Source organism: Rattus norvegicus, chromosome 1, assembly GCF_036323735.1.
Source record: "Rattus norvegicus strain BN/NHsdMcwi chromosome 1, GRCr8, whole genome shotgun sequence".
Classification (NCBI taxonomy): domain Eukaryota; kingdom Metazoa; phylum Chordata; class Mammalia; order Rodentia; family Muridae; genus Rattus; species Rattus norvegicus.
The window spans coordinates 89,910,987-89,935,436 of record NC_086019.1 but is presented as its reverse complement, the minus strand read 5'-3'; the positions used below and the strand labels follow the sequence as shown (position 1 = coordinate 89,935,436).

At 51.6% G+C, this 24,450-nt stretch overlaps 1 protein-coding gene and 1 non-coding gene across 3 annotated transcripts; one reads left to right on the top strand and one right to left on the bottom strand.

Moving 5' to 3' along the window:
* Positions 1-773: 773 nt before the first annotated feature.
* Positions 774-18,531, top strand: Dedd2 (death effector domain containing 2). Of its 2 annotated transcripts, XR_005493775.2 has the most exons (5): positions 774-1,101; positions 2,246-2,368; positions 7,271-7,423; positions 12,617-12,699; positions 14,521-14,578. XR_005493775.2 is itself a non-coding variant. In XM_003748789.4 (4 exons), exons 1-4 carry the CDS (start codon positions 774-776, stop codon positions 14,910-14,912), a joined length of 996 nt encoding a protein of 331 aa, XP_003748837.1. In that variant the 3' UTR covers positions 14,913-18,531. The 2 variants fall into 2 exon arrangements, 1 of the variants encoding a protein (XP_003748837.1); XM_003748789.4 differs by lacking the exon at positions 12,617-12,699 and having other exon boundaries at positions 14,521-18,531.
* Positions 4,190-4,296, bottom strand: LOC120100137 (U6 spliceosomal RNA). Its single transcript, XR_005499930.1, has one exon. It is a non-coding gene; the product is annotated as a U6 spliceosomal RNA (small nuclear RNA).
* Positions 18,532-24,450: the final 5,919 nt, after the last annotated feature.

The window sequence follows — 24,450 nt, the reverse complement described above, 5'->3', positions numbered from 1 at the left end:
AGGAGGAGCGAGGTGACGCAGGCGTAATAATAGAGAAGGTGCCAGAAAGATCCAAAACAAGTGGCTGCGGCCGTCGCCCAGAAGTCATCGGACGCTGGAATCTGGTGAGGATCAGAGAGGCCTAATGGCGACTGATGGAGGGTAGCTGGAACCACTTGGGTGCTGGGGTGAGAGCAGGGATGAGAGCAGGACCGATCGCCCTTCCAGGGAGAGGGGTCGGGTTCAGACAGTACCACCTGTGTGTCGCTCAGGGTTGTCTTGGTCGGTTTCACTAGCAGGGGGCGGAGGGTCACTTCTGAAAGGTATCACTTGGATGGGATGTAGGAGCTAGCTGGAAGATAATAGTGGACAGAACCCAAGGGCTACGTCCGGACATTTGCCACCCAAAGTCACCGGGCAGTGGACAAGGTGCCCTGCAATGGGCCATGTAGCTCATTCCAGCTGATCGCCTAGGTCAGTCGGTGGCAAGTTCGGAACGTATTACCCAGAGAGGGGCATCTGGGCTTGGCCCTCCCGACTAGTCGGTGGACCGGTGGGGTCTAGCGTCTCGACCTGTTACTATGGGATCTCGGGCGATACCATTCCTGTCCGTGGGAGGGAGAGAGGCTGAGACCGTTGAGGGTTTGGGGGCGACTCTGCCCGGAGACACCTCGCGGTGCCCACGCGCTGGCCTCTGTGGTCTTTGGGCCACTGTGTCGCTGACCACGACCTCCTCCCCGCCGTGTGGGTTCTAGGCCCTGGTTCTGAGCTTGTTCCGCACCCCTCCCCTGGGAATGGCGTTGTCCGGGTCGACCCCGGCCCCGAGCTGGGAGGAGGATGAGTGTTTGGATTACTACGGCATGCTGTCGCTTCACCGTATGTTCGAGGTAGTGGGCGGGCAGCTGACCGAGTGCGAACTGGAGCTCCTGGCCTTCCTGCTGGATGAGGCCCCCGGCGCCCCCGGCGGCCTGGCCCGCGCCCGCAGCGGCCTGGAGCTGCTTCTGGAGCTGGAACGCCGCGGGCAGTGCGACGAGAGCAACCTGCGGCTGCTGAGCCAACTTCTGCGCGTGCTAGCCCGTCACGACCTACTGCCACATCTGGCTCGCAAGCGGCGCCGGCCAGGTAGGGTTTGCTCCCTCTGGGCTCCTGTAGTGCAATGATAAGGATTCCAGTCTCCCCTATTCCACAGCGAGAAACCCAAAAGTGAGAGGACATGGCTTAGGTAGGAGTAAGCTTGTGGGATTCGGCCATATCAGTAATGACTTGTGGCCACTGTTTGTGGAACTTTTTATGCTAGGCAGAGGTAAGCCTTTCATATGAACTGTCACCTGCCAGCCCTCTCTTACTCGCCTCCAGGGAAAACAACAGGTTCAGAGTACTGAGTACCTTGCTGTATGTGAGGCCGCAGAGAAATGACAGCCAAGATGTCAACTCTATAAAACTTGCATTAGTGGAGGAGTCCATAGTAAATAAGGAACTTAGCTTTAGATATGGCCCTAGACTGAGAGGGGTAAAGTACTCCAGAATGAGGGGAGGTAACCTTAAATTGGGTAACAAGGAAGGGATACTTTTTCCTAAGAAGATGGCGTTTGAAATGGGGCCTGGAGGGGAAGGGGGAGGGAGGAAGGGAGGGCTGAAGATGGATCACACACCTAACATATGTACCAAGGATTCAAACCTGACTGGCCTGTCTCCAGGGTTGAGGCTCTTGATTCTTCGGTAAAAAGGGAGGAGCTGGGAGGGGTCAGGTTACCAGGAGCCTGTCTGTAGGCCAGGAGCCTGTCTGTAGGTTAGGCTGTTGGCTTCTTTCTTGAGAGATACAGTGCAGAGTTGGGGGCAGGGGGCTTATGAGTTTTCCTGTCCCAAAATAAGCTTGTGGGATTTGTGTGAGCAGATAGATGGCCATCTGTAGGGATAAGGCTGTCTGGTTTTGGAAAAATACTGTCTTGAGTGTCAGACTCTAGAAGCAGAAAGGCCTACTTATATATTGTGGGGGCTCCAGAGTGAGCTTGGGGTGTGGGGGGGTGTCAGGGGCTATTGCAGGGACCTGGGCTACTGAAAGAGTAACCTTGGCAGCTGGAGCTGTTGGCACGGGTTGGGCAGTCCCATGAGTACTCTGTCCTGGGAGGTGCTTGAGGAGGCGTGGGTATTTGGGTGTGACCTCTGAGTGACTGGGTCAGGCACCCTGTGGTCCAGGCATTCTTCTAGGATGCTGGGCTGGGAGGTAAGGAAGCTGTGAAAGCTTCTTCTGTTCTCCTTCCCCCAGTGTCCCCTGAGCGATACAGCTATGGCAATTCCAGCTCGTCTTCCAAGAGGACAGAGGACAGTGGCCGGTGTCGGCGACGGGCGAGCAGTTCTTCCCATTCTCCTCAGAGTCAGTGGGACACAGGTGAGTCGACACTGTGACTAACCTGCATCCTGGTCCATCAAGGAAGTGGCCTGAAGGGTTGTCGTGTTTTGTAGTGTGCCTGTGTTTATAATTGTGAAGTGTGTGTCCTGAAGCAACAGGGCTGGGTCACAAGGACTCACTCAGGTAGCATCACGTTATGGCCTATGACCCGGCAGTTGTGGCTGGATGTAGTTTACGGTGGATGCCTTCTTCAACTTGTTAAATTACTGTATTCTACTCAGTGTAGTCACACACACAAATCCCTGATTTTTAATTACATAAAATTTCAAACACCTGGAGAAGTTAAAAGATAGCAGCAAAGGCCTGGAGAGATGGCTCAGTGGTTAAGGGCACTGGCTGCTCTTCCAGAGGTCAAGGGTTCGATTCCCAGCACCCACATGAAGACTCACAACTATTTATGCCCAATGCCCTTTTCTGGTATGAAGACAGCCATGCAGACAAAACATCCATATACACATATAAATCAATGAGTCTTTTTTAAAAAAAAGATAGTACAGAGAACGCCTTCACTTGGATTCAGGGATGGCTAACCTTCTGTGACTTGTGCTGTGTGTGTGTGTGTGTGTGTGTGTGTGTGTGTGTGTGTGTGTGTAATTCTGAGGTTTTCGTTGAGCCCTTTGGTAGTAAATTACAGATATTATTAGATCTGCCTCTGAATTAGCTAGCACAATTTGAGAATGAGATGTCCCTCTACCCTTTGAAGACCATTATCACCCCTAAGAAAATGGATATTAGTTCTCTGATCTCCTCATGGTCCACTTTCAGACTTCTTAAGGTCTGTGGGGTTTCAGAGTCTGTTTATATTGTTCGTTGTGCATGCAGTTTAAAGATAATAATTATTACTCTTTTGAGGTGGAATCTCATTCTGTAGCTCATTCTGACCTGGAACTCACCTTGTACCCCAGACTCACCTCTAACTAGAGCAGTGGTTCTCAACCCGTGGATCAAGACCGCGTGATGGGGTGGCCTAAGACCAACCACAACACACAGACATTTACATTATGATTCATAACAGCAGCAAAATTAGTTACGAAGTAGCAACAAAAATAATTCTATGGTTGGGGTCACCACAGCACGAGGAACCATGTTAAATGGTCTCAGCATTAGGAACATTGAAAACCACTGACCTAGAGGTAATCCCCCGACTTTCCCCTCTCCAGGATTGGAATTAGAGACGTGAGCCCCTATGCCTACTGGCATTCAGGACTTTTTATCTCTGTGATCTCTGTAGAGTAGAAACTTCTTTCTTGACAGACAGACCCACCTTGCTCCCTCTGTGTGGGGCTGGGCCTCCTGTGTACCGACTGCTTCTATACCACCAAACCACAACTGCGTTCACAGCCCTCCTCTCCAGCCCAGACTCCTCTGGTTTTGTCTACCCTACAGGGCTGATTAGTGTGTGCAGCATTCTGACTGCTTCTGGTTGTCATGTGACGGCGTTACATGATGGTGTATCCTGTCACTTGTCCCTCTCTCCCCCCATAGCATCCAGATATCTACCATGAACACCTTGCCTGTGCTGACATTTTCACCATGAATAGGGAAGTGCAGTGAAGCATTTATGGTCACATTGGCCAGATTTATACATCGGGAAGAGACTCCTTTGGGGGGGTGGGTGTATTGGTATGTGATGTGTGTGTGTGTGTGTGTGTATGAATGAATGGGCAAGTTTAAACAGGTTCTCAGTTGCCTGTGTCCTCTTGCTTCAGCCTTATGTAGTAGCTGGAATCCGGCTTGTGCCATGAGACTGGAACAAAGTAATTTTTAAAACGTGGGTTTTCTTGTTTGTTTGTTTGTTTTTTAAATATGGAACGCTTCACGAATTTGCGTGTCATCCTTGCGCAGAGGCCATGCTAATCTTCTCTGTATCGTTCCAATTTTAGTATATGTGCTGCCGAAGCGAGCACGGGTTTTTTTTTTTTTTTTTTGTTTTTGTTTTTTTAAGATTTATTTATTTAATTTATGTGACTACACTGCGACTCTCTTCAGACACACCAGAAGAGGGCATCGGATCCCGTTACAGGTGGTTGTGAGCCACCATGTGGTTGCTGGGAATTGAACTCAGGACCTCTGGAAGAGCAGTGAGTGCTCTTAACCACTGAGCCATCTCTCCAGCTCCTAAAATGTGTTTTTTGTTGTTGTTGGTTTTCATTATTTCTCTGTTCCTAAGGTACTAGACATTAAACCTAGGGCTTCGAGCAAGCTCAGCAGGGGCTTCTTTCACCAGGCGGTGTCCCCTGAGGCCAGAGCGTTACAGTTGAGCTGTTTGGTCTACAGCTCCTTTTTTTCTTTCTAATTTAACAACAGAGTATCTTAAGTAGCCCTGGCTGGCCTGAAACTCACAAGACCCACCTGTCTCTGCCTCCCAAGTGTGGGAATTACAGGCGTGAGTCACCCCACCCCCACCCCTTTGTTCTGTGCCTGAGGTGGAGTTCTTTCCTCATCTCCCCTCCCTTCTTTACTTCCAAGTATCACTGTATAGCTACTTAACTGTTTACTTTGTAATAGTCTGTCATTCTTACCAAGCTTTGGATTGCTAAGACTCTGTCCTTTGGACTTAAGCTTCACTCTTGGCCTGCTTTGTGCTTTACGATGCTCCAGAGTGTCCCACACTCACCCAAAGTCATCTGCTTGTCAAGGTGCCTGGCTTCTTTCTGTTAGGGACCTCGATACTTAAGACACCAAATATCTGACACTGGGTGTGTAGGGCACCAGCTTCTCTGGGCTGAACGGAGAAATCGGATGCCTGCTTTTGAGAGAGAGTTCTCAAGAGCCGGGTTTGATGGCTCTCTAGGGCCTGCATTCCCCTGGGCATTCAGGAGGTTGATGTTCTTAAGTTTACTCTTAAGTATGTGTGTGTTTGGGTTTATAACTTAGGTGCTCATCCCCAGGGAATCCAGAAGAAGGTGTCAGATCCCCTCCCCAACACCCCCAGGAGCTGGAGTTACCTACCACACTTGTGAGCCCCCTTAGGTGGGCATGCTGGGAGCTGAACTCAGGTTTGGCTTAAGAGCAATGTGCAGGCTAACTGCTGACTGTTTTCTGTTATAAGGAGTCTTGGCTATTGGTTCTGAGATAGATTTCCTTCCTTTGTTTTACAACAGTAGTGAGGCAACACCACATTTTATCAGTAGAGACTCATTTGTTCCTAATGTATTCTTTCAGGGCTTGCAACAGAAGAGACATGTAAGGAGTGTTCTGGAGTGTTCCGATTTCCTCTCCTGCAGTGTTGTAAACTGTATTTTGTTACAGTTGTTTTTTTTTCCAGCTTTTGTAAATTTTTCCAGCTCTGCTTTTCTTTAAAATCTTACTGCTGGAGTGTGTGTGCACGTGTGTGCGTGTGTGTGTGTGTATATGTGTGTGTAAGAACCTTTGAGAAAGGGTCTTACTAGGTAGCTCTGGCTTGCCTGAAACTCACTATGTAGACCACACTGGCCTTGAACTCGTAGATATCCACCTGCCTCTGCCTCAAACGCTGAGATTAAAGATGTGTGGTATGTATTTGTTCTTGTATGTATTTGGTTAAATCCAGCCTAGTTTGCAGTCACAAATGTTCTAAGGCAATGGTTCTTAACTTTCCTAGTGCTTGTGTTGTAGTGACTCCCAACCTTAAAAGTTGCAACTTTGTAACTGTAATTTTGCTGCTGTTATGAATGGTAATGTGGAGTCTGTGTTTTCAGATGGTCTTAGGTGACCCATGGGAAAGGGTCGTGTGACATCTGATGGTTGAGAACCCTATTCTAAGGTACCCGCCCTACTTCTTTATCAGAATACTGGTGTTACCAATCATGTGTGCACTGAGTTCATTTGTGCCTTTTGACTTTACCCTCCCGACTTTACCCTCCTCTTCCCCTCAGTTTACGTCTTGAAGTGTATAAAACAGTTACATGACCGGAAAAGCAAAACTGAAAGCATTTTAAGCAGCCGTTTCAGTTCTTTCTAATGTGTCCTTTCAGGGCTTCCAGCAAAAGTAACAAATGTCAGGAGAGTTCAGGTTTCCTCTCTTAGACAAAGTGTTGCAAACTCTACACATTTATTTCGTCTCCAGACTCTCTGTATTTCTGTTCTAAGGCAAGGTTGCTGTGTAGAGCAGCCTAGCCTGGGATTGTTTGTTTCTCCTGAGTGTAGAGAATGCAGGCGCGGGGGACTCTGCCTGGCTCCTGCTTCCTTACTGGGTTCAACAGTTTACATGGAAATTTTTCCTCCCTGATAGACTGTTGCATTCTTTTTTTTTTTTTTTTTTTTTTTTTTGGTTCTTTTTTTCCGGAGCTGGGGACCGAACCCAGGGCCTTGCGCTTCCTAGGTAAGCGCTCTACCACTGAGCTAAATCCCCAGCCCGACTGTTGCATTCTTATGTTGTCCATTTTATCTTTTTAAAAAACAAAGCATCCCAGAGATCAAATACAGGTTCTTAGGCCTGGTAGAATGTACCTTTACCCACTGAGCCACTGTGCATATGTGTGGGTGTGCACGTGCCGATGTCTGTCTGTCTGTCTCCCCCCCCCCCACACACACACACACCCACAGAGATTGAATGAACCAGGGGATAAGGAGTTATGGCAGGATCTCTTAGAGCTGGTCTGGCCTTGAACTCCTTATCTTCCTGCTTGTACCCCAAGTGCTGGAATTACAGGTGTGTGCCACCATACCCTGGTGGCAGTTGTCAAGCCTGTCTCCTTCGTGAATGCGTCGCTGTCCTCTGGGGTCAGACCCACGAGGGTGTACTGTGTGGTGTATGCACACTCACTCTTATGGATGGAGTGAGTGGCTCCTCTTTTAGAAGCCCCCCCCCCCACAAGGCTCACTGCACTAAGACCTTCTCCCAAGCACCCACCTTGGCATTCTTCCTTCCTGGTCCTGAGCTGCCTCTTTGTCTCCTAGGCTCCCCACCAACCAAGCGGCAGCGTCGGAGTCAGGGCCGCCCTAGCAGTGGTGCCAGGCAGCGGCGGAGAGCGGGCCTGGCAGCCTCGCAGCAGCAGCAACAGCAGCAACAGGAGCCGGGCAGGTCGTCCTCAGAAGGCAAGGTGACCTGTGGTACGTACCCGAGGGCCTTGAGAATGCTATAGTGCCCATGGTGGACCAAGGGGCTGGAGGGTGAGCCACACCACATTCCTTAGGTCTTACCCTTGGCTTTTGTTCCTTTTGTTTTCGTTTTTTCAAGAAAGGGTCTCACTTTGTATTCCTGGCTGTCCTGGAACTCACTCTGTAGAAGACCAGGCTGGCCTTGAATTTACAGAGTTCCACTTGCTTTTGCTTCCAAAGTGCTGGGATTTAAAGGCGAGCGTCACCACCTCTCTCTCCCCTTCAGCTGTGGCATTTAAAGAACTGCCAGCCTCGGGCAGGTGACAGGGGTGGGGGACGGGGTCATGTCCTGCATCTGTACAGGAAGATGCCAGTGCTCCTGCCTAGAGCTGCTGCTGTCAGAAGAGACAGTCAACCATAGTGCCTGGCTGGGACACGTGCCGGGTGAGGTCTGTGCAGGGAAACTGTGTCGCTGTAGAGCTGACCTTGCAGTCGGGTGACAATCCATTGGAGCGGAGACCATAATGGGCACTGCCAAGGGCTGGTAGGGAAGCCAGCCGGACCGTAGCTGGATGCTGGGCGGCTGCAACCTGGCTGGAGTGAGGGTCTCTGCCCATGCTTCCAGTTTCTTTCTTTTTTGCGGTGTGTGTGTGTGTGTGTGTGTGTGTGTGTGTGTGTGTTTTGGTGGAGGTTTTTATTGTGTGACCCAGGCTTGTCTGGTACTCAATATATAGTCACAAAGCTGGCCTTGACCTTGGAATCCTCTTGCCTCAGCCTCCCTAGTGCTAAATTATGTAGACATGTAACCACCATCCTTGTCTCTGGTGATGAGTCTTTGCCCATGAGATATTGCGCTGTGTTCTGGGGGGTGGGCTGGGGGATTGGGTCTGACAGCCATCGCTGGTCCTTCTGTCCCTGGGGAACAGGTAGACCTGGGGACACAAAGGGACTCTGGTACGGTCTCAGACTCCAGAGTCTGTAGGCTGTGGGAGCTTGGATAAGGGACATGGTAGCCAGGCTGACACGACAGTCAGTGGGTGTAGGGGTGCTGCAGAGGAGCTGGGCGGGGGTCCCCACGTGACCTCTGTGGAGAGTGTCCAGCGGGGTCAAGTGCTGGAAGCAGAGGCTTCGCTGGACTGGTGGTTCTGGGGCTGCAGAGCCCCAGAATGGTCCACTTACCATTTCATATAATTCTTCCCTTTGGAGCATCTCTTTATCAGGCACTGTAGGTGTTGAGGACACAAGTGAGACCAGGTAGGGAAGTCCCTGCCTTCCCCAGCCCCCAGGAGTTTACGTGATAGTGTGTGAAGTAAATAACTCACAGTACCAAGGTGTCATGTGATCTCAGCTAGCACAAAGCCTGGGGGGCCTGCAGGGACACCCTGATGGAGGTGTCACGATGGCAGCCAGGAGCTGCAGGAGCCCTCAGTGGCATGCTGTCAGTCGAGCAACTGGCACAGCAAAGGGGCTCCTAGAAGCTGGAGGTTAGGGGACAGATAGGGCAGAAGGAGGTACTGGGCTCCTCTGAGTCTATAGGATGCACGGAGGCCTTGGCCAGGGGTGGGGGGTGCCTCCTCTTCTCTTGTACAAGCAAGCACAGTTTGCATACACCTGCCCCTCCCATTGCCTGTGTGGCCTCCCAGGCAGTGGGTGTTGCCCATTTCAGAGATGAGATGGCAGATACCTGTGCTGGGTACAACCGGCAGCATAGCCAGCCCCTGGCCTCACAAGGCGCTGCTGACTGAGGGGGTGGCTGCCGGGTGCGGGGAGTCAGGCAATTACCAGTCATCTGGCTGGCTGGGTAAGTTAGGGAGTCACTGCCCTGAGGGCCTGGGCAGACTGGGGAGCATCCAGGCTTCAAGTGTCTTCCCTGAGGCCAGGAGGTTGTTAGCCAAGGTGTGGCTGGTACTTGAAGGACCATGAACTGCCAGTCTGACTGCTGAGTCACCAGGCGGGGTGTGGCCAGCCAAGGCTCTCCCTACTTGGGCCCTCATTTTCCCTCAGAAAAGTAGGGATGACTTCTTTAACAAGGCAGTGATCTTTTCTGGTCCGACAAAGGAAAGACAGGGCTACTCTTGCTCCTACAAACCCAAAATGCTTGACCCCACTGAGAGACAGACCCCACTACCAAGCCCTTGAGGGTATAAGAAGAAACCCTTGGGGGCCCTAGGTTTGGACACAGGGCCCTGAGTCTGCACACCTCAAGGCCATCCAGTGGGCAATGCTGGGCGTGTTACTGACCTCTACTTTTCAAGACAACTATTGAAGTAGGGCCCGTGTTCACCATGGTGTGAATGTGTTTAAGGGCAAGGGGAGGAAGTCCCCAGTACCAGAGTTTGGCAGGAAACAGACTTGTTGTGTCTACAGAGAGCCTTCAGGGGCCACTGTTCTCAGTGAGCTGTTTTCTGGTATGAGGAAAGCCAAGTCAGAGGTTTCAGCTGGGGCAGGAAGCATCTCAGTGCGCATGTGCCCGTGTGGTCTCTGGAGGCTCAGAGGCCGTGATGGGTTGGTGGAGCTATGGGAGAGACTGCTTAGGGGAGGCCAGGCAAGAACAGGGTCCTGCTCTGGGGCTTTGGCTAGCCTGAGATTTGCTCTGTACCTAAATTGGTTTTAAACTTCTGGAGATCCCCCTGCCTCTGCCTCCTGAGCAGGAGTTATCGTCTGGCTCCACATCATTTTGTGGGTGCAGCAGGGGGACCGGAGGGGGCTTTTCTGAGACAGTGTCTCTCATGTGGCCCAAACTGACCTAGAACTTGGTACCTAGCCAAGGTTGGACTTGAACTCAACTGCCTTTGTCTTCAGGCGTTTTGTACTACCATGCCCAGGTTACAACTTTGTAGTGAAAATTACATAATAGCAGAAGGAATGACCTGATAACCCTGGGCCCTTTGATACCAGTTGTCGTGGTGACTGATGTCATCTCCGTGTGCCGTGTTGTTTTACAGTTATCTCAGTTGTCTTATTTCATAGATAGATGTAATGTCCTTTTCAAAAAAGTGTTTAGACAGGATAGCAGGCTGGACTTGAACTTGTGACAGTCTTCCTGCCTCAGCTGCCCACATTGTCAGGATTGCAGGCATATGTCAGCACTCTGCTGATTGAAGTTTTCAGGCTCTTTTCCTGGGCCTCAGTGGTTCAGTCATCAGGAGGCAATGGCCACTAAACACTCTCTGAAGCTTAGGGGCAGCCTCTCTAGTCTAGTTCAGGTGATAGAGTTAGGAAAAGACGAGACTGGCTGGCACAGAGCCAGGCAGCTGGAGCGGGAGCCCACTGTTGACTCCAGATGGACCTTTATCCAGGTTGGCCCTTACTGTGGTGTATATTTCCCCGGAGGCCACTTGGGCTGGGATCTTGAGTGCTGTGAGAGCCCTCAGCACGCCCACCCAGGAAGGCCAAGGGAGGTTCATCCCAGGGCTCTCAGAGACTCCAGTTGGAAGGCAGCTATGCTCACCACCGTAACACCAACGTGAGCCTCCAGTTGGAACCTGCTCCCTCCATCAACCTGATGCCCACTTGAGAAGTCCCTCTCGCGTCTGCATTTTTTTCTGTCCCCAAAGTGAGATGGGAACAGGGCAGTGCTCCGGTCCATATGTGTAGGAAGCAGACACAGCTTCCCTTTTTTAGGAAGGCAGAGCCCGTTGGGTAGCTGCATATCCTCAGCTCTACCAAAACAGAGCTGTAGGCAGCCTGAGCCGGGCCCGCCCTTCTCTCTCTCTGCCTGTCTTTCCTTCTGAGTGTCCTGGCTGTCTTGTCCTGGCTCATGCCAGCTTGCCACTGTCGCCCAGCAGCTATGGTGATTGACCTGAGTCGGGTGGCCTTGTCCTCACATCACTCATGCTTTGGGCCTCGGTGCTCACCAGAGATCACTGAGTTATGGAGAGGTGTGGTTACCTCCAGATGTCCACAGCAGATGCTTTGCTGTTAAATGAGACCAGACCTCCCAACCCCTCTGCCAGTGACCTTCTGCCGCCTTCTAGCAGCACTGTCCCCTTGGCTGGCGACTGCCCTAAGCTCTTTTCTCCCAGACACAGCACCCTTCCCACTTCTCTGGTCTTCCTGGCTAATCCAGTGTACTCCTCACACTTCACTTCAAGTGCATTTCCTAGAACGGAACCCTAACTGAAAGTCCCCGCCTGTTGTCTTCCCTCCTGGCCTTAGAGTGCCTTCTGATTGCGTGTTTGTATGTGCTCGTGTGAGCGGCAGCGGACAGGGTTCGACAGTGAAGAACTTGGGCTCTGAAAAGAGCCGGGCACCTGGGATAGAATTCTGGAATGGTGTAGCTCAGTGATTCAGCCTCTGGGCCTCAGTTTCCTCATCCACAAAAAGGAGCCTCAGTATCGCCTCGTAAAGCTGTAGCATGATCAAAGGGCTCAGGGCAAGGTTCATGCGTCCGTCCGGGGCAGCTGGAAGACAGTCCACGCAAGTATCACCTGTTCATGCGGGCTCAGGGTAAAGGAGAGGCTGTGTGGTGAGCAGGTGATTCAGGGCCAGGGTGGAACTGTGGTGGGCGGAGCTCATTGTTAGAGCCTCTTGTCCTTCCCTTTCCTGTGATCCTTTTCCAGGTCAGAGGTGGACTGTGCGCTGGTAGGTGGAGTGTTTCCTCCTCTGTAAATGGCAGTGATGAGGGGACCCTTAGAATTAGATGGGGTAGGACAGGAAAAGCCCCCAGGGGTGGGCCCGGCCTGGGAGGAGAGTGTTAATACTGGGCAGCTCACCCCTGCCCACCTGTGGCATGCCCTTCTTCATCCCCGATGTAAATACCTGGTGAGAGACTGCTGGGTGTCTCTTCCACCTTCCCTCGGCAAGCACTCTGAGTAGATGGATGCTTGCTGGTCAGTTCTGTGTGCTGTGGGAGAGGGTCAGGAAGGCCTGGCCGGGCTGGACATGGGTGCCTTCTGCAGCGCTTTGGGTCAGTTGGTTCTGTTCTGGGCAGAGGAGGTGCGCAGACCATTCTGTGAGGGTGTGAGGGAAGGCAGAGCGTGGAAAGGTGGGGTGGTGGTTGGGAGAGTTGGTAAAGAAGGAGATTGACTTAGGGACCCAGTGGAGAGTAGGGGTCACGTGGGGAGAGAGGTGGGTTTTGAAATCACAGTTCCTGATTCTGTGGCCTTCATGTGCTGTGAGCCCCTGACCTTGGCACTGTACCAGTTGCTTCATTTAATCCTCGTGACTACCGTGTAGCAGGGACCTCTTGTTTGTGTTTTTCAGATGGGGAAACAGGCTCAGAGAGGTGAGGTCACATGCTTGAGGCCCCACAGCCAGAGTGTGGCAGAGCTGGGACTCGCTTTGAGGTGTGTGGGACCCCACCAGCTGCCTCTGCCTCTGCCCAGCCCTGTGTGGCCTTGGGCAGCTTCTGATTCCCCCACTCGCATGGTACCCACCCTCAGTTGGGAAGGATGGGAGCCCAGAGGGCTTGTCTGGCTTAGGATGAAGGTGGCTGGGTCCTCGAGCAGCCCTGGGAGCTGCGGCCGACCCCTCTGGGCTGAGTTCTTTGGGCCTCCAGTGGACAGGATGGGGTTCCCCTCAAGGTAGAAAGAGGAAGGCTTTGGGGGAGGAGGAGGAAGTGAGTGTGGTAAGAAGTCGTCTGGGGTTCGAGGCCCTTCCTTCTACTTTTTGCTCTCTGTGGATGGCTGTGAAAGGTGACGGGCGCCCACTGTGGTAGACCCATCTACTCAGGGCTCCGGTTTTCTTTTGGGTTGAAGGTGGCTCCCGACTTCAGGGCTGGGACATGCCCAGGGTCAGTCACAGCTGTCTTTGGCCACTGCGGTTCAGGAACACCCCCTGAGTTGCAGCTTCCTTGCTGGCTCAGTGCTCCCTGTCCCCTCTGTCTTTGTTATATTCTCATTACCAGCCCTTCAGGCAGGGGCTACGTCCTGGTCTAGCTGTTTACAAAGGCTCTGATTTGCCCAGGGGTACTGCTGTCTGGCCCAGAGGCCCTGCCAGGCTGTGTGACCTTGGACTCTGCTTCAGAGCTGTAATGGGGTTACAGGGTCCTGCCTCAGAGGGTTGTTTGTGGCTTGAGCTCTGTCACTCACACTGGAGTCTGGGATGTTTGGCGGTTGTTGGTGTTATAAAAGTGTTGGCTGCTCTGGTTCCTACATATATCTGGACCTAGCACAACCATGCCCCAGTAGAGAGGTGACAAGCCCAAACCCATGCTCTCAGTGACTCTTAGAGGACCATCTTTGTCCCCTGAACAGAGCTGCTACCTCCTTTGGGCAGATGCAAGTAGAGGTTAAATGACAGGAACTTACCTTAAAGTGTTTAAGGGAAATTGAGAACCAGTGGTGGGGCCTGCTAGTCTGATGGTGGTGCCTGCTAGTCTGATGGTGGTGCCTGCTGGTCTTGATGGTTTCTTCCTGATACGTGATGAACTCAGGGATCTTTCCCTCTGCATTCGACCCTGTGTGGGCTTCATTCTCTTCCCTGGGTGACCCGGTAGCACTTAGCAGCCTTAGACTCACCCTGCTGTCCTAGAATACTGTACGCTCAGCAGAGCCTGGTCTCCTGGGCTTTGCTGAGGCCCCTAGCACCCTTGAGCTTGGAGGATGGGCTGTGTTTGATCTGAGAGTCTCTCTGTGTGAGAGGTGGGTATGAGGCTGGCTGCCGGAAACCAGGTCCCTTGGCTTATGTGTTGGTTCATTCACAGACACAAATACCAAGTTCTTATGCCTTCAAAGGCCTTCAGGGTGTTGCTACTGGGGGAACTTGGGATTCTGCTGCTGCTGCTGCTGCTGCTGGAGTAGGTTAGAAGATGACAAGTACCTTGGGGAAAACCAAGCTGGGCTTGGGGAGCTGGGGAGCTGCCGGAGAGTGAGAGTGGTGGTTGGATCTGAGTGGGCCTCACTGGGAACTGAGCATCGGAACAAAGGGCTGTAGGAACTGGGGAGGGAATAACCCTGAGTGGTGAGAGGCGGTGTTGAACTGGATGGAGGAGCCTGCCTTATGATTAAGGGAGCAGCAAGGAGTTGAGATTGGAGGGGATGCTGTACATCGGAAGTAGCAGGGAGGAGGAGGTGACAGGACTTCCTCGGTGTGGCTGTGGGAAGGGGTTTTGGGGCAAGGGGAGGGGAAATGAGGTTCCTGCTGATGAGCCCCTCCTTCTCCTGCAGACATCCGGCTCCGGGTTCGGGCAGAGTACTGCGAGCATGGACCAGCCTTGGAGCAGGGCGTGGCATCCCGGAGACCTCAGGCATTGGCCCGGCAGCTGGATGTGTTTGGACAGGCCACTGCTGTGCTGCGGTCAAGAGACCTGGGCTCTGTGGTGTGTGACATCAAATTTTCAGAGCTCTCCTATCTGGACGCCTTCTGGGGTGACTATCTGAGCGGTGCCCTGCTGCAGGCTCTTCGGGGCGTGTTCCTGACTGAGGCCTTGCGGGAGGCTGTAGGCCGAGAGGCTGTCCGCTTGCTGGTCAGTGTGGACGAGGCTGACTATGAGGCTGGCCGGCGCCGCCTGTTGCTGATGGAGGAGGAAGAGGGGCGGCGTGGGACAGAGGCTTCTTGATCCTGGATCTGGCAGGACTGACCCCACCTCCAAGTCTCCAGGCCACCCGAAAGGCGACCATCTTGCCCCCAGATGACTGTGATTCAGCCGCACAAGGACTGCATCAGGACTTCGTCAGGACTGCAGGTTCCATGATAGCCTCTCCTATGATGTGGGCTTTGAGGCATAAACCACTTCTAGCTGCTTCCATCCCAAATTCCCCACTCCCAGGTGGATTCCCTCAGCCTTGGGGACCCAGGGTCACAGAGCCCTGAAGTAGGGAGGCATAACCCCCTGCACATCATGTCTGTCACCCTGGGCTGATGCTGTCTGACCCCACACACTTTAGCCTAAGGCTACTTTCTCAGGATCTCAGATTTACTGTCCCCACGTGGGTTTCAGCCACAGCAGTGGGCTCTGGAGCAGGGGTGCCCATGGGGCTTGCACACCTTGCCCATTCATCACCAACCAGGGCTCTGCCTGAGGCACACACAGATATCCAACTCTCGTCACCTTCCCCTGCTCCCTGGAACTAGACAGACTTGCCTTTGGGCCCTTTAACAGAGACTATCCCATGTGGGCTTTGAGGCCACATCAGGTCAAAGGCAGCTGCTTCGTACAGAGCTAGGACCAGACCCAGCCACCTCGTGAAGGGAGGTGAGGACTCAGGCTGATGGGAAGATGTTTCACAAACTGTGCCAATAAACCTGCCCTGGAAAGGGCACAGGTGGGCGTCGAGGCTCTCCGGTACCTTTGTTGGTCGACGAGGGGAAAGGCTGGAGAAGAGCATGATGCTAACTCGTCTGCCAGTCACATCTGCCGCGGGCATCTCCATTCCTTGGGCCTCGTTTCCCTTAACCATTAACCTCAGCATCGTGGACCCCCAGCCTGCACATGTGTGCTCTGTTGAAGTCTGTGTGTTCATGGGGGGAAATCTTGTTTCATGTGTACAGGTGTTCTGCTCACATGTGCTTCTGTGCACCACATGTGTTCTGGCCTCCAAGGAGGCCTGAAGGTGGTGTTACATGCACTGGATCTAGAGAGAAGCAGTCAAGTCACTGTGAGGGTGCTGGGTCCTCTGGAAGTGCAGACAGCGATCTTAACGACTGAGCCGTTCCTCCAGCCATTTTCAATTGGTCAGATGGGGGGAGGGGGCACGGGGCACGTGCACTTGAGTGTAGTGCCCGTGAATGCCCGAGTCGTGAGTCGTCCCCTCCCCCCTCCAAGGGAACTCAAGTCTCCAGAAGTTGTGCGCTGTCTGACATGGCAGCTCAGATCTGAACCCCGGTCCTCTGGAAGAGGATGCTGGGAGTTTTAGCCCTCTCAGTGAGAGGAACTGATTGTTTCCAAAACTGTTGGAACCAGAATGGGAAACAGGAAAGGAGAGGAGACAACCAGGGATTCTCAGCCTGCAATTGCTTCCCCTGGGGCTCCCAACCCTCGCGCTCTGGCCTGGGTTTCAGGGTCCAGAGTTAAAGCACTACTTGCCACTGTGCGGCCTAAGGGGAGCACGCGGCTACCTTCTCCCCTTGGAAGGCAAAGGCTCAAGAGTGCTCTTTACCCAAAATCAAGTCTTCCACCTTAGGGAAGGACTGGAGAGATGGGGGTGGGGGTAGAGATTCCAAGGGCTGCCCTTTAGTGGGGCAAGAAGGCCTAAGCGCCCTTCCTGGACCCCTAAAGGTTGGCAGACAGGGAAGAAAATGGCAGATGTAGGGGCTGAATTCTGTCAAGGAGTGGAGGCGGGTCCCATGGTCCTCCGTGTCCTCAGAGCCTGCTTTTACAGTCTGGGGCAAATTTCTACTAGGTGGTCTGACAGTACTGCACTGCGTGGGCTCAGCGAAGAGAACGCCCTGGGGGATGAGTAGTTGCAGGTGGGCTGGACCAGTGGTGAAGCTTGCTTAAGTAGCCCTTCCCTGTCTGACCCAGGAAGAGCACAGGCTCTTTTGTTAGTTTGAGAACTGGGTCTCACCCTGTAGCCCTGAAACACAATGTGTACCAGGCTGACCTCAGAGGTCCGACTGCCTCCTGCTCCAGAGCTCTGGGTCTAAAGGTGTGCGCCACCACACCCTTAGGTTTTCCCACCAGAGTTTAGCTTTGAGGCTCTCCCCTGTGTGAGTTTTAAGTGTACCTGGAGGTGAAGCTGCCACTGTCCTTAGCCCAGGTCTGGCTCTGTTCAAGCCTTGAGGAAGCTCTCCTTTTCCCTCAGCTACCGTCTGAGGCTTCTGACTGGGCAGGTTTCCCACTCCAGGCCAGTTCTCTCCAGTCCTCTCTCTGACGGTTCCCCCAACATATTCTGGAGGCCTCTCCTGCCTGTTTTCTCCACCCTACCCCCACCTCACCCCATCAGCTCTCACTATCATGTGCACCAGGAGGAAGTTAACCTAGGTTGGAGGGAAGGGACCTGTGCAGGTGGAGTGTCTTCCCAGAAGTCTACAGTGGCACGGGCCTGAGGTGTTGCCCTGTCACACCTGAAACCTTACCATGGGTCCCTCCTGGGCTTGTCAGAGAGTTTTGAATACAAAAGCGGTCTAGAGGATCTCCAAATACACCAGGACCATGAAGACAGCTCAAGAGCTTCAAAAGTCCAGAATCAGGATTTTGGGGGGCAGAATGCAGACGGGGTCTTAGCTCTGGAGATAGGACCCTGTTGGGACTTAAGGATAGTGGCCCATCACTCCACAAAGGAACAAAGCCGAGGGCTGGCCCTGGGATGAGGAGTTCCCCAGAATGATCCCAGTATGTCGGGGTTGAGGGGTAGAATGGTCCTTACCAAGGCCTCGGAATATCCTGAATTAGATGTAAAGTGACTAGACAACAAAGGAGACGTCTGTAGTCTACCTGCCTCCACCTTCTGTATGGGGGATCAGAGAACTGTCAGAGATGGATGAGAGCCCTTGGAACGATAACAAAAAGTGACTGAGGTGGCCCTAGTGCACATGGAGCTTGACAGCAACTGTTCTATGAAACCTCCATGTAGCTGGGCAGAACTGAAGACCTGAGGGGATCCCAGGTTGGGCTCTAGAAGAGACCCTGTTTTCTTTGTTGATACCCCAGACTGGCACCCTGGGACTCACAGGCCAGAGTGACCAGCCAGCTATGACAGCAGTTGGAGACGCCCAAAGGCTAGTGAACGGAGACTTATGGCCTGTTACTAACACTACTAGGTCCAACACAGTACATGGCTCTTAACCCCCCAAGCTTGGAGGAAAAAGCAGGAGGATCAGGAGTCTAAGGTCATCCTCAAATACAGCAAGTTTGAGGCCAGCCTGGTTTCCTGGAGACCCTGCCTCAAAAGCAACAGTGACAGAAAAAAAAAAAAACAAAAAACTACCACATCACTGAGTAACATTTGAGTTATGAAATACAACATTGGGAAGAGTACAGAAGACAGTACCTGTAATGTAAATCTCTTGTGTAACCCATGTCAGGAAGAAGGAAAAGAAAAAGCAAGCCATCTCTTCAGAAGGCCCCTACTAGCTTTTCTGTTCACTATGTAGCCCTGGCTAACCTGCAACTCCCTATGTAGACCAGGCTGGCCTCAGACAAACTCAGAGATCCACCTGTCTCTGCCTCCTGAGTGCTGGGATTAAGGGCACGGCACACCACAGCTGGCTGGTACAATATATTTTTATTTTTCATATGTCTTGTGTCGTGTCTTATTTTGCTCACTGCTATGCTGCGAGGGAGTCAGTGTGTTTGTATTGCTATGTGTTATCCCAGTTTGTGGATACACTGCTAGTTCATGTGCTGGGTGGGTATTTTGAGTTGTCCCCATTTGAAGCTGCTATGAACATTGTCAAGCGTATTCGTTTACTTGATGGTGTGTGAACGCATCCTTCTTTCCCACTGGGATCTCCCTCGAGGTAGAATTGCTGGTCATGGTTATGAATAGACTCGGCTTTGGTAGATACCATCTGAACCCAGCACCCCATAATCCTGAGTAGGCTCCCACAGACACAGTGATTTAACACATTATCAGCCACCATGTGGGTGCTGGGATTGAACTCAGGACCTCTGGAAGAGCAGCCAGTGCTCTTAATCCATGAGCCATCTCTCAGCCCCTACAGTGAGCATCTTTTTCTGCCTGCTACATTGTTTTCTCTTTGGAACCTTTCCCTTAAAGTGGATATACAGATACATTGTCACCAACGCTGCCATTCCCTGCTTCTTTCTCACCAGTTCTTGCTATTGTTAGATGTGTTCATTTGCTCATCTGTTGGGTGTGTAGTGGGATCATTCTGACTTACTTTTCTTCTCTCCTGTGACTAATTTCTGCTCTTCTAAGAAAATATTTTGCATTATTTAAGGTGTGTGTGTGTGTGTGTGTGTGTGTGTGTGTGTGTGTGTGTGTGTGTGTGTGTGTGTGTACATGTGTTTGGAGGCCAGAAAAGGACATTGAATTCCCTAGATCTAGAGTCTCAGGAGTTTGTGACCTACCCAAGTGGCTCCTGGGAACAAGACTCTGGTCCTCTGCAAGAACAGCCTCAAAAGACAAGAGCTTAGCTGTTGAGCCATCTTTCCAGCCTCCTCCTTTCCTGATAGGGTTTTGTTCTGTAGTCCAGGCTGGCCTGCTATCATTGTCTGCCTGCCTTAGTTTTACCCAGTACGGGGATTACAAGTGTGCTACCATGCCCAGCTGGTTTCTGCCTGTCCTTTTTCAGGGGGAGTAGGTAGGGCGCAGCAGTCTGAGTCTTATGTAGCCCAGACTGGCCCTGAAGTCCAGCCCTTCTTCCATTTCTTGACTGCTCAACTTGTGTGTGTGTGTGTGTGTGTGTGTGTGTGTGTGCCACTATTGCCTGGTTTAATTTCTACTTACTCTTTAATTAAAGTATATTTTGGGGGAGGGGAAGGAGAGGGAGAGACGGAGAGAGAGAGACAGAGAGGGTCTGTTTTATATTTGGTCACGTGTGCACAGTGCACTTGAGAAGACCAGAGGACAACTTTGAGGAGTCTGTTCTCTCTACCTATAATGTAGGTGCCTGGCATTGTACTCAGAGTTAACACACTTGTCTGGTAAGCACGAAGCCATCTCACCAACCAGGTTTCTGCTTGTGCTTGAGTCGAGAGTGTGAGGGAGTGAAGTGGGCAGAGCAGGCATGCATCCCACACTCCCCTCCACCCCAGCCTGTGCACCCTGCTGCACACTCGACCGCCCTGTGATGACCTATTTTTCTTGTTACACAGCGTCACATTCTCTTTCCCCCTCATCTGTTGACTAGCCTCTGTCTCACCTCAGCCATCCACTCCCTGGACCACACCTTGGACTGAGTCATTCATTACCTGGAAGTGTACAACAGACAAAGGGACATTTCCTGCATACTTACACCGTGTGCCAGGCACTGTGCCAAGGGCTTTGCGTGCATTTATCCCTCACACAAACCTGCAAGGCTGGCATTAATTCCCTCATCATTTAAGCTGTATGAGACACACACAGGCGAGGCCACTTGTCTGAATGACACAGTGAAGTGACAAGCAGGATTGTCCGAGTGCCAAATTTAAATTCTTAGGGGCGTGAATGTCGCTTGCTGATAGAATGCTTGCTGAGTGTGTCCAAGGACCCAGGGCCACATAGATATTCTGGGGTTTGGGACTGGACTTTGGTCTCAGCGTTGAGAATACTGACTACTCTCCCAGAGGACACAGATTCGAGCCTTATCACACACAAGGCAGTTCATGACTGTCACTTTGATTTCAAGGGTGGCCAGCCTCTGTAGGAATCAGGTATACATGTGGTTTACATGTAGACAAAACACCCATGTACATACAGTAAAAAAAACTTTCAAAAATTTAAAAGATTTAAAAAAATATTTGGTTTTCTTCCTCCTGTTCTTCCTCCTCTTCATCTTCTTTTCTTCCTCTTTTTTCTCTTCTTCCTCCTCCTCTTCTTCCTCCTCCTTCTTCCTCTCTCCCTCTCTCTCTCTCTCTTTCTCTTTTGAGATAGGTTTTTTTCTGTGTAGCCCTGGCTGACCTGAAACTCACTCTGTAGACCAGGCTGGCCTCAAATTTAGAGACCCACCTGCCTCTGCCTACTGAGTGCTAGAACTAAAGGCTCAGTGCCACCACTGCCCAGCTATTTTCTTAATATTTAATATTTAATTTTTATTTTATGTATGTGTGTATGCCTGAGTGTATGTGAGGGCACCACATATGTGCAGAAGTCCACAGAGTTCAGAAGGGGCCTCTGGCATTGGTTCCCCTAGAACTGTAGTTCTGGATAGTTTCGAGCTGTCATGAGGTGCTGACACCAAGCAGAAAGTACTCTAACTGCTGAACCATCGTTCCAGTCCCTAAAATTTAAAAGTCACATTTGTTTGTGCGTGTGTGTGTGTTGCATTGTGTGGATGTGTATATGAATGCCACAGTGTACATGTAGAAGTCTATAGACAACTTGTAAAAGTTCACTCACTCCTGCCGTGCGTGTGTGTGTGTGTGTGTGTGTGTGTGTGTGTGTGTGTGTGTGTCCTGGAAATCAAACTTAGGTAATTGGACTTGTCAGCAAGCACCTGCCAAGCCTTCTCACCGACCCCAAATTCCTGAGTTTGATCCCAATGCTATACAGTCTAACATGTCTTCCAACTCCAATATCCCAATCTCTGATCCTAGCATCTGCCATCTCCACTTGACAGGTCTTCCTAGATGTCACATCTGTGACAGTTCCTCTCATGATCCTTCTGTTGTGTACCAGTGGGCCAGATCCCTCTGGCTTCTCTCCCCCACACAGCTACCGTCTTCTGGCAAACCTTTTGATCTCTCTCACTAACCCTCTGTATAGTCAGAACCCCAGCAACAGAAGGGACCACAGCTGGACTTGACTAGCAAAGATAATTTAATGAAGGAACTGTTGACAGAGGTGCAGACATGGTTGAGGGAACCTGGAGGGAGGGTAGGACCACAGGAAACTGACCACACTGCCCTTAAGTCTGACTGGCAGGACGGTGCATGAAATGCTATCACTGGAACCCATGAGCCTGCCTGGAGGAGGTGGGGCTGTGGAAGGCACCACACAGTTACCATCAGAGCCGAGGGACTGAGCAGAGCTGGGAGTAGGAGGGATGCTTGAAAATCACACTCTTCCTGCTTTAAGGCCTTGCTGGCGCTTCTCAAGGAAAACCTAATTGGATGCTAAGATGGAAATGTTAGAGGGGTGGCGCCAGGCTTCTTGGGCAGTGAGGCAGGAGGCTTGAGAAGTCAAAGCCTGTCTGCACTACATGATGAAACCTTGTCTCAAAATAGAAGCAAGGGGCTGGGAGACAGTTGTCTGTAAAGTGCTTGGCATACAAGCTCCTCGAGACCTTAGCATCGTGTCAAAAGCGGGAGACTTGTTTGCAATCCCAGTTTCTGGAGAGGCAGAGATTGGTAGATCCCAGGACTTGCTGGTTAGTCAGTCTAGCCAAGCAGACGAGCTCCAGATTCAGTGAGAGACCTCGGCTTTAAAATGCCGTGAGGGCTGGAGAGATGGCTCAGTAGATAAAAGCACTGACTGTGCTTCCAGAGATCCTGAATTCAAATCCCAGCAACCACATGGTGGCTCAGAACCATCTGTAATGAGATCTGATGCCCTCTTCTGGTGTGTCTGAAGACAGCGACAGTGTACTTATATATAATAAATAAACAAATCTTAAAAAACAAAAACAAAAAACCCCAAAATGCTGTGAAGAGTGATTGACGAACCCTCCAAAGTCAACTTCCAGTGGGTGTGCACACACAAATTACAAAGTGTAAGGAAGACTGGGATATGAGGGGCTGGGGGGCGTGGCTCAGTGGTAGAGCCCCTGCCTAGAATCCCCCAGTGAGGGGCTGGGGGCGTGGCTCAGTGGTAGAGCCCCTGCCTAGAATCCCCCAGTGAGGGGCTGGGGGCGTGGCTCAGTGGTAGAGCCCCTGCCTAGAATCCCCCAGTGAGGGGCTGGGGGCGTGGCTCAGTGGTAGAGCCCCTGCCTAGAATCCCCTAGTGAGGGGCTGAGGGGGCATGGCTCAGTGGTAGAGCCCCTGCCTAGAATATCCCAGTTGCTGGGGGTGTGGCTCAGCAACAGAGCACTTGTATAGAATATGAAAATTCAATCTCCATTACCATGAAATGGGTAAGGGCTGAAAAGATGGCCGAGCAGTTAAAGGACCAGGCTGCTCTTCCAGAGGACACAGCTTCAGTTCTCAGCACAGGAAGCTGTGCCTCACAACCATCTACAGTTTAGTTCCAGGGGCTCAAACACCTTCTGACTTCTACAGGCATGCCTGTAGCACACGGACGCACATGGGGGCAAAACACTCATGCACATATATTTAAAACCTCATTTTAAAAAACAAGTCAAGGGAGCCCATAAGATGCTATCCATGGGGTTGGGGATTTAGCTCAGTGGTAGAGCGCTTGCCTAGCAAGCGCAAGGCCCTGGGTTTGGTCCCCAGCTCCGGAAAAAAAAAAAAAAAAGATGCTATCCATATGATGCTACCCACATGGATTGGAGGTTGGCCCATGGTGAGACCCTGAGGAGGGGGGTTGGGGAAATGGAAATGACCAGTTCATGCTCCCTCATTCCCACAGCTTTCTGCCTCACTTAGCAGCACGGACAGGTCCTCTGGTCCAGGGAGTAAAATAAACGGAAGCAAATGTTTACTTGAACTTCTTTTTTTTTTTTTTTTCCTTTTCTTTTTTTCGGAGCTGGGGACCGAAACCAGGGCCTTGCGGTTGCTGGGCAAGCGCTCTACCACTGAGCCAAATCCCCAACCCCTTACTTGAACTTCTTAGCCACCCCTCTCGTCACTTTTCTGCCTTGGTCATTCCTGCCCCACTATTTTAGTCCTAACAAATGAAGTCCAGACAGTTCAGTCAGACTCCTTCAGCTTCCTAAGGACTTCAGCCCAAAAGGTGTCCACATCTCCTCTTCTTCAGCTCCAGGACTCTGCTCAGGCCCGGAGCCTTCCTCTTTCCACCACTAGAATCCGGGATTCTATTTTTCCTCCCTCCTCTTTCAGAATCCCTCCCTCTTCTCTCTCCTCAGTGGGTAAAAGTGTGCAAATTTCTACCATCTTAAAAACCACAGTCAACTGGGAATGTAGCTTTGCAACAAAGAAACCCCAAAGCTTGCAACAACAAACAAACAAACAACAACAAAAACAAGAGAAATAAAAGCTCCAGACACTTGGGCTTCCCCAACCCCTACCCACCCCTCATCCGTTCTCCTAGCTGTCCCGTTCTCCTAGCTGTCCCGTTCTCCTAGCTGTCCCGTTCTCCTAGCTGTCATACTTTGCCTTCATCCCAAGCTTTTTTTTTTTTTTTTGTAACAAAGTTTCTTTGAGTGGCCCTGGCTCTCCTGGCACTTGCTCTGTAGACCAGGCTGGCCTGGAACTCACAGAGATCCACCTGCCTCTGTCTCCCGCTGAGATTAAAGGTGAATGTCACCACACCTAGCTCCCAAAGTCTTTAAAATATTTTTTTTTCTTTATTAGTTTGGGGTGGAGAGAAGCAGGATGTGCCATAGGGCACCTGCGGAGGTCAGGGGACAACTGGAACGAATCTGTTCTTCTGCACAATTTGTGGGTTCTAGGATGGGAGCTCACACTGTCA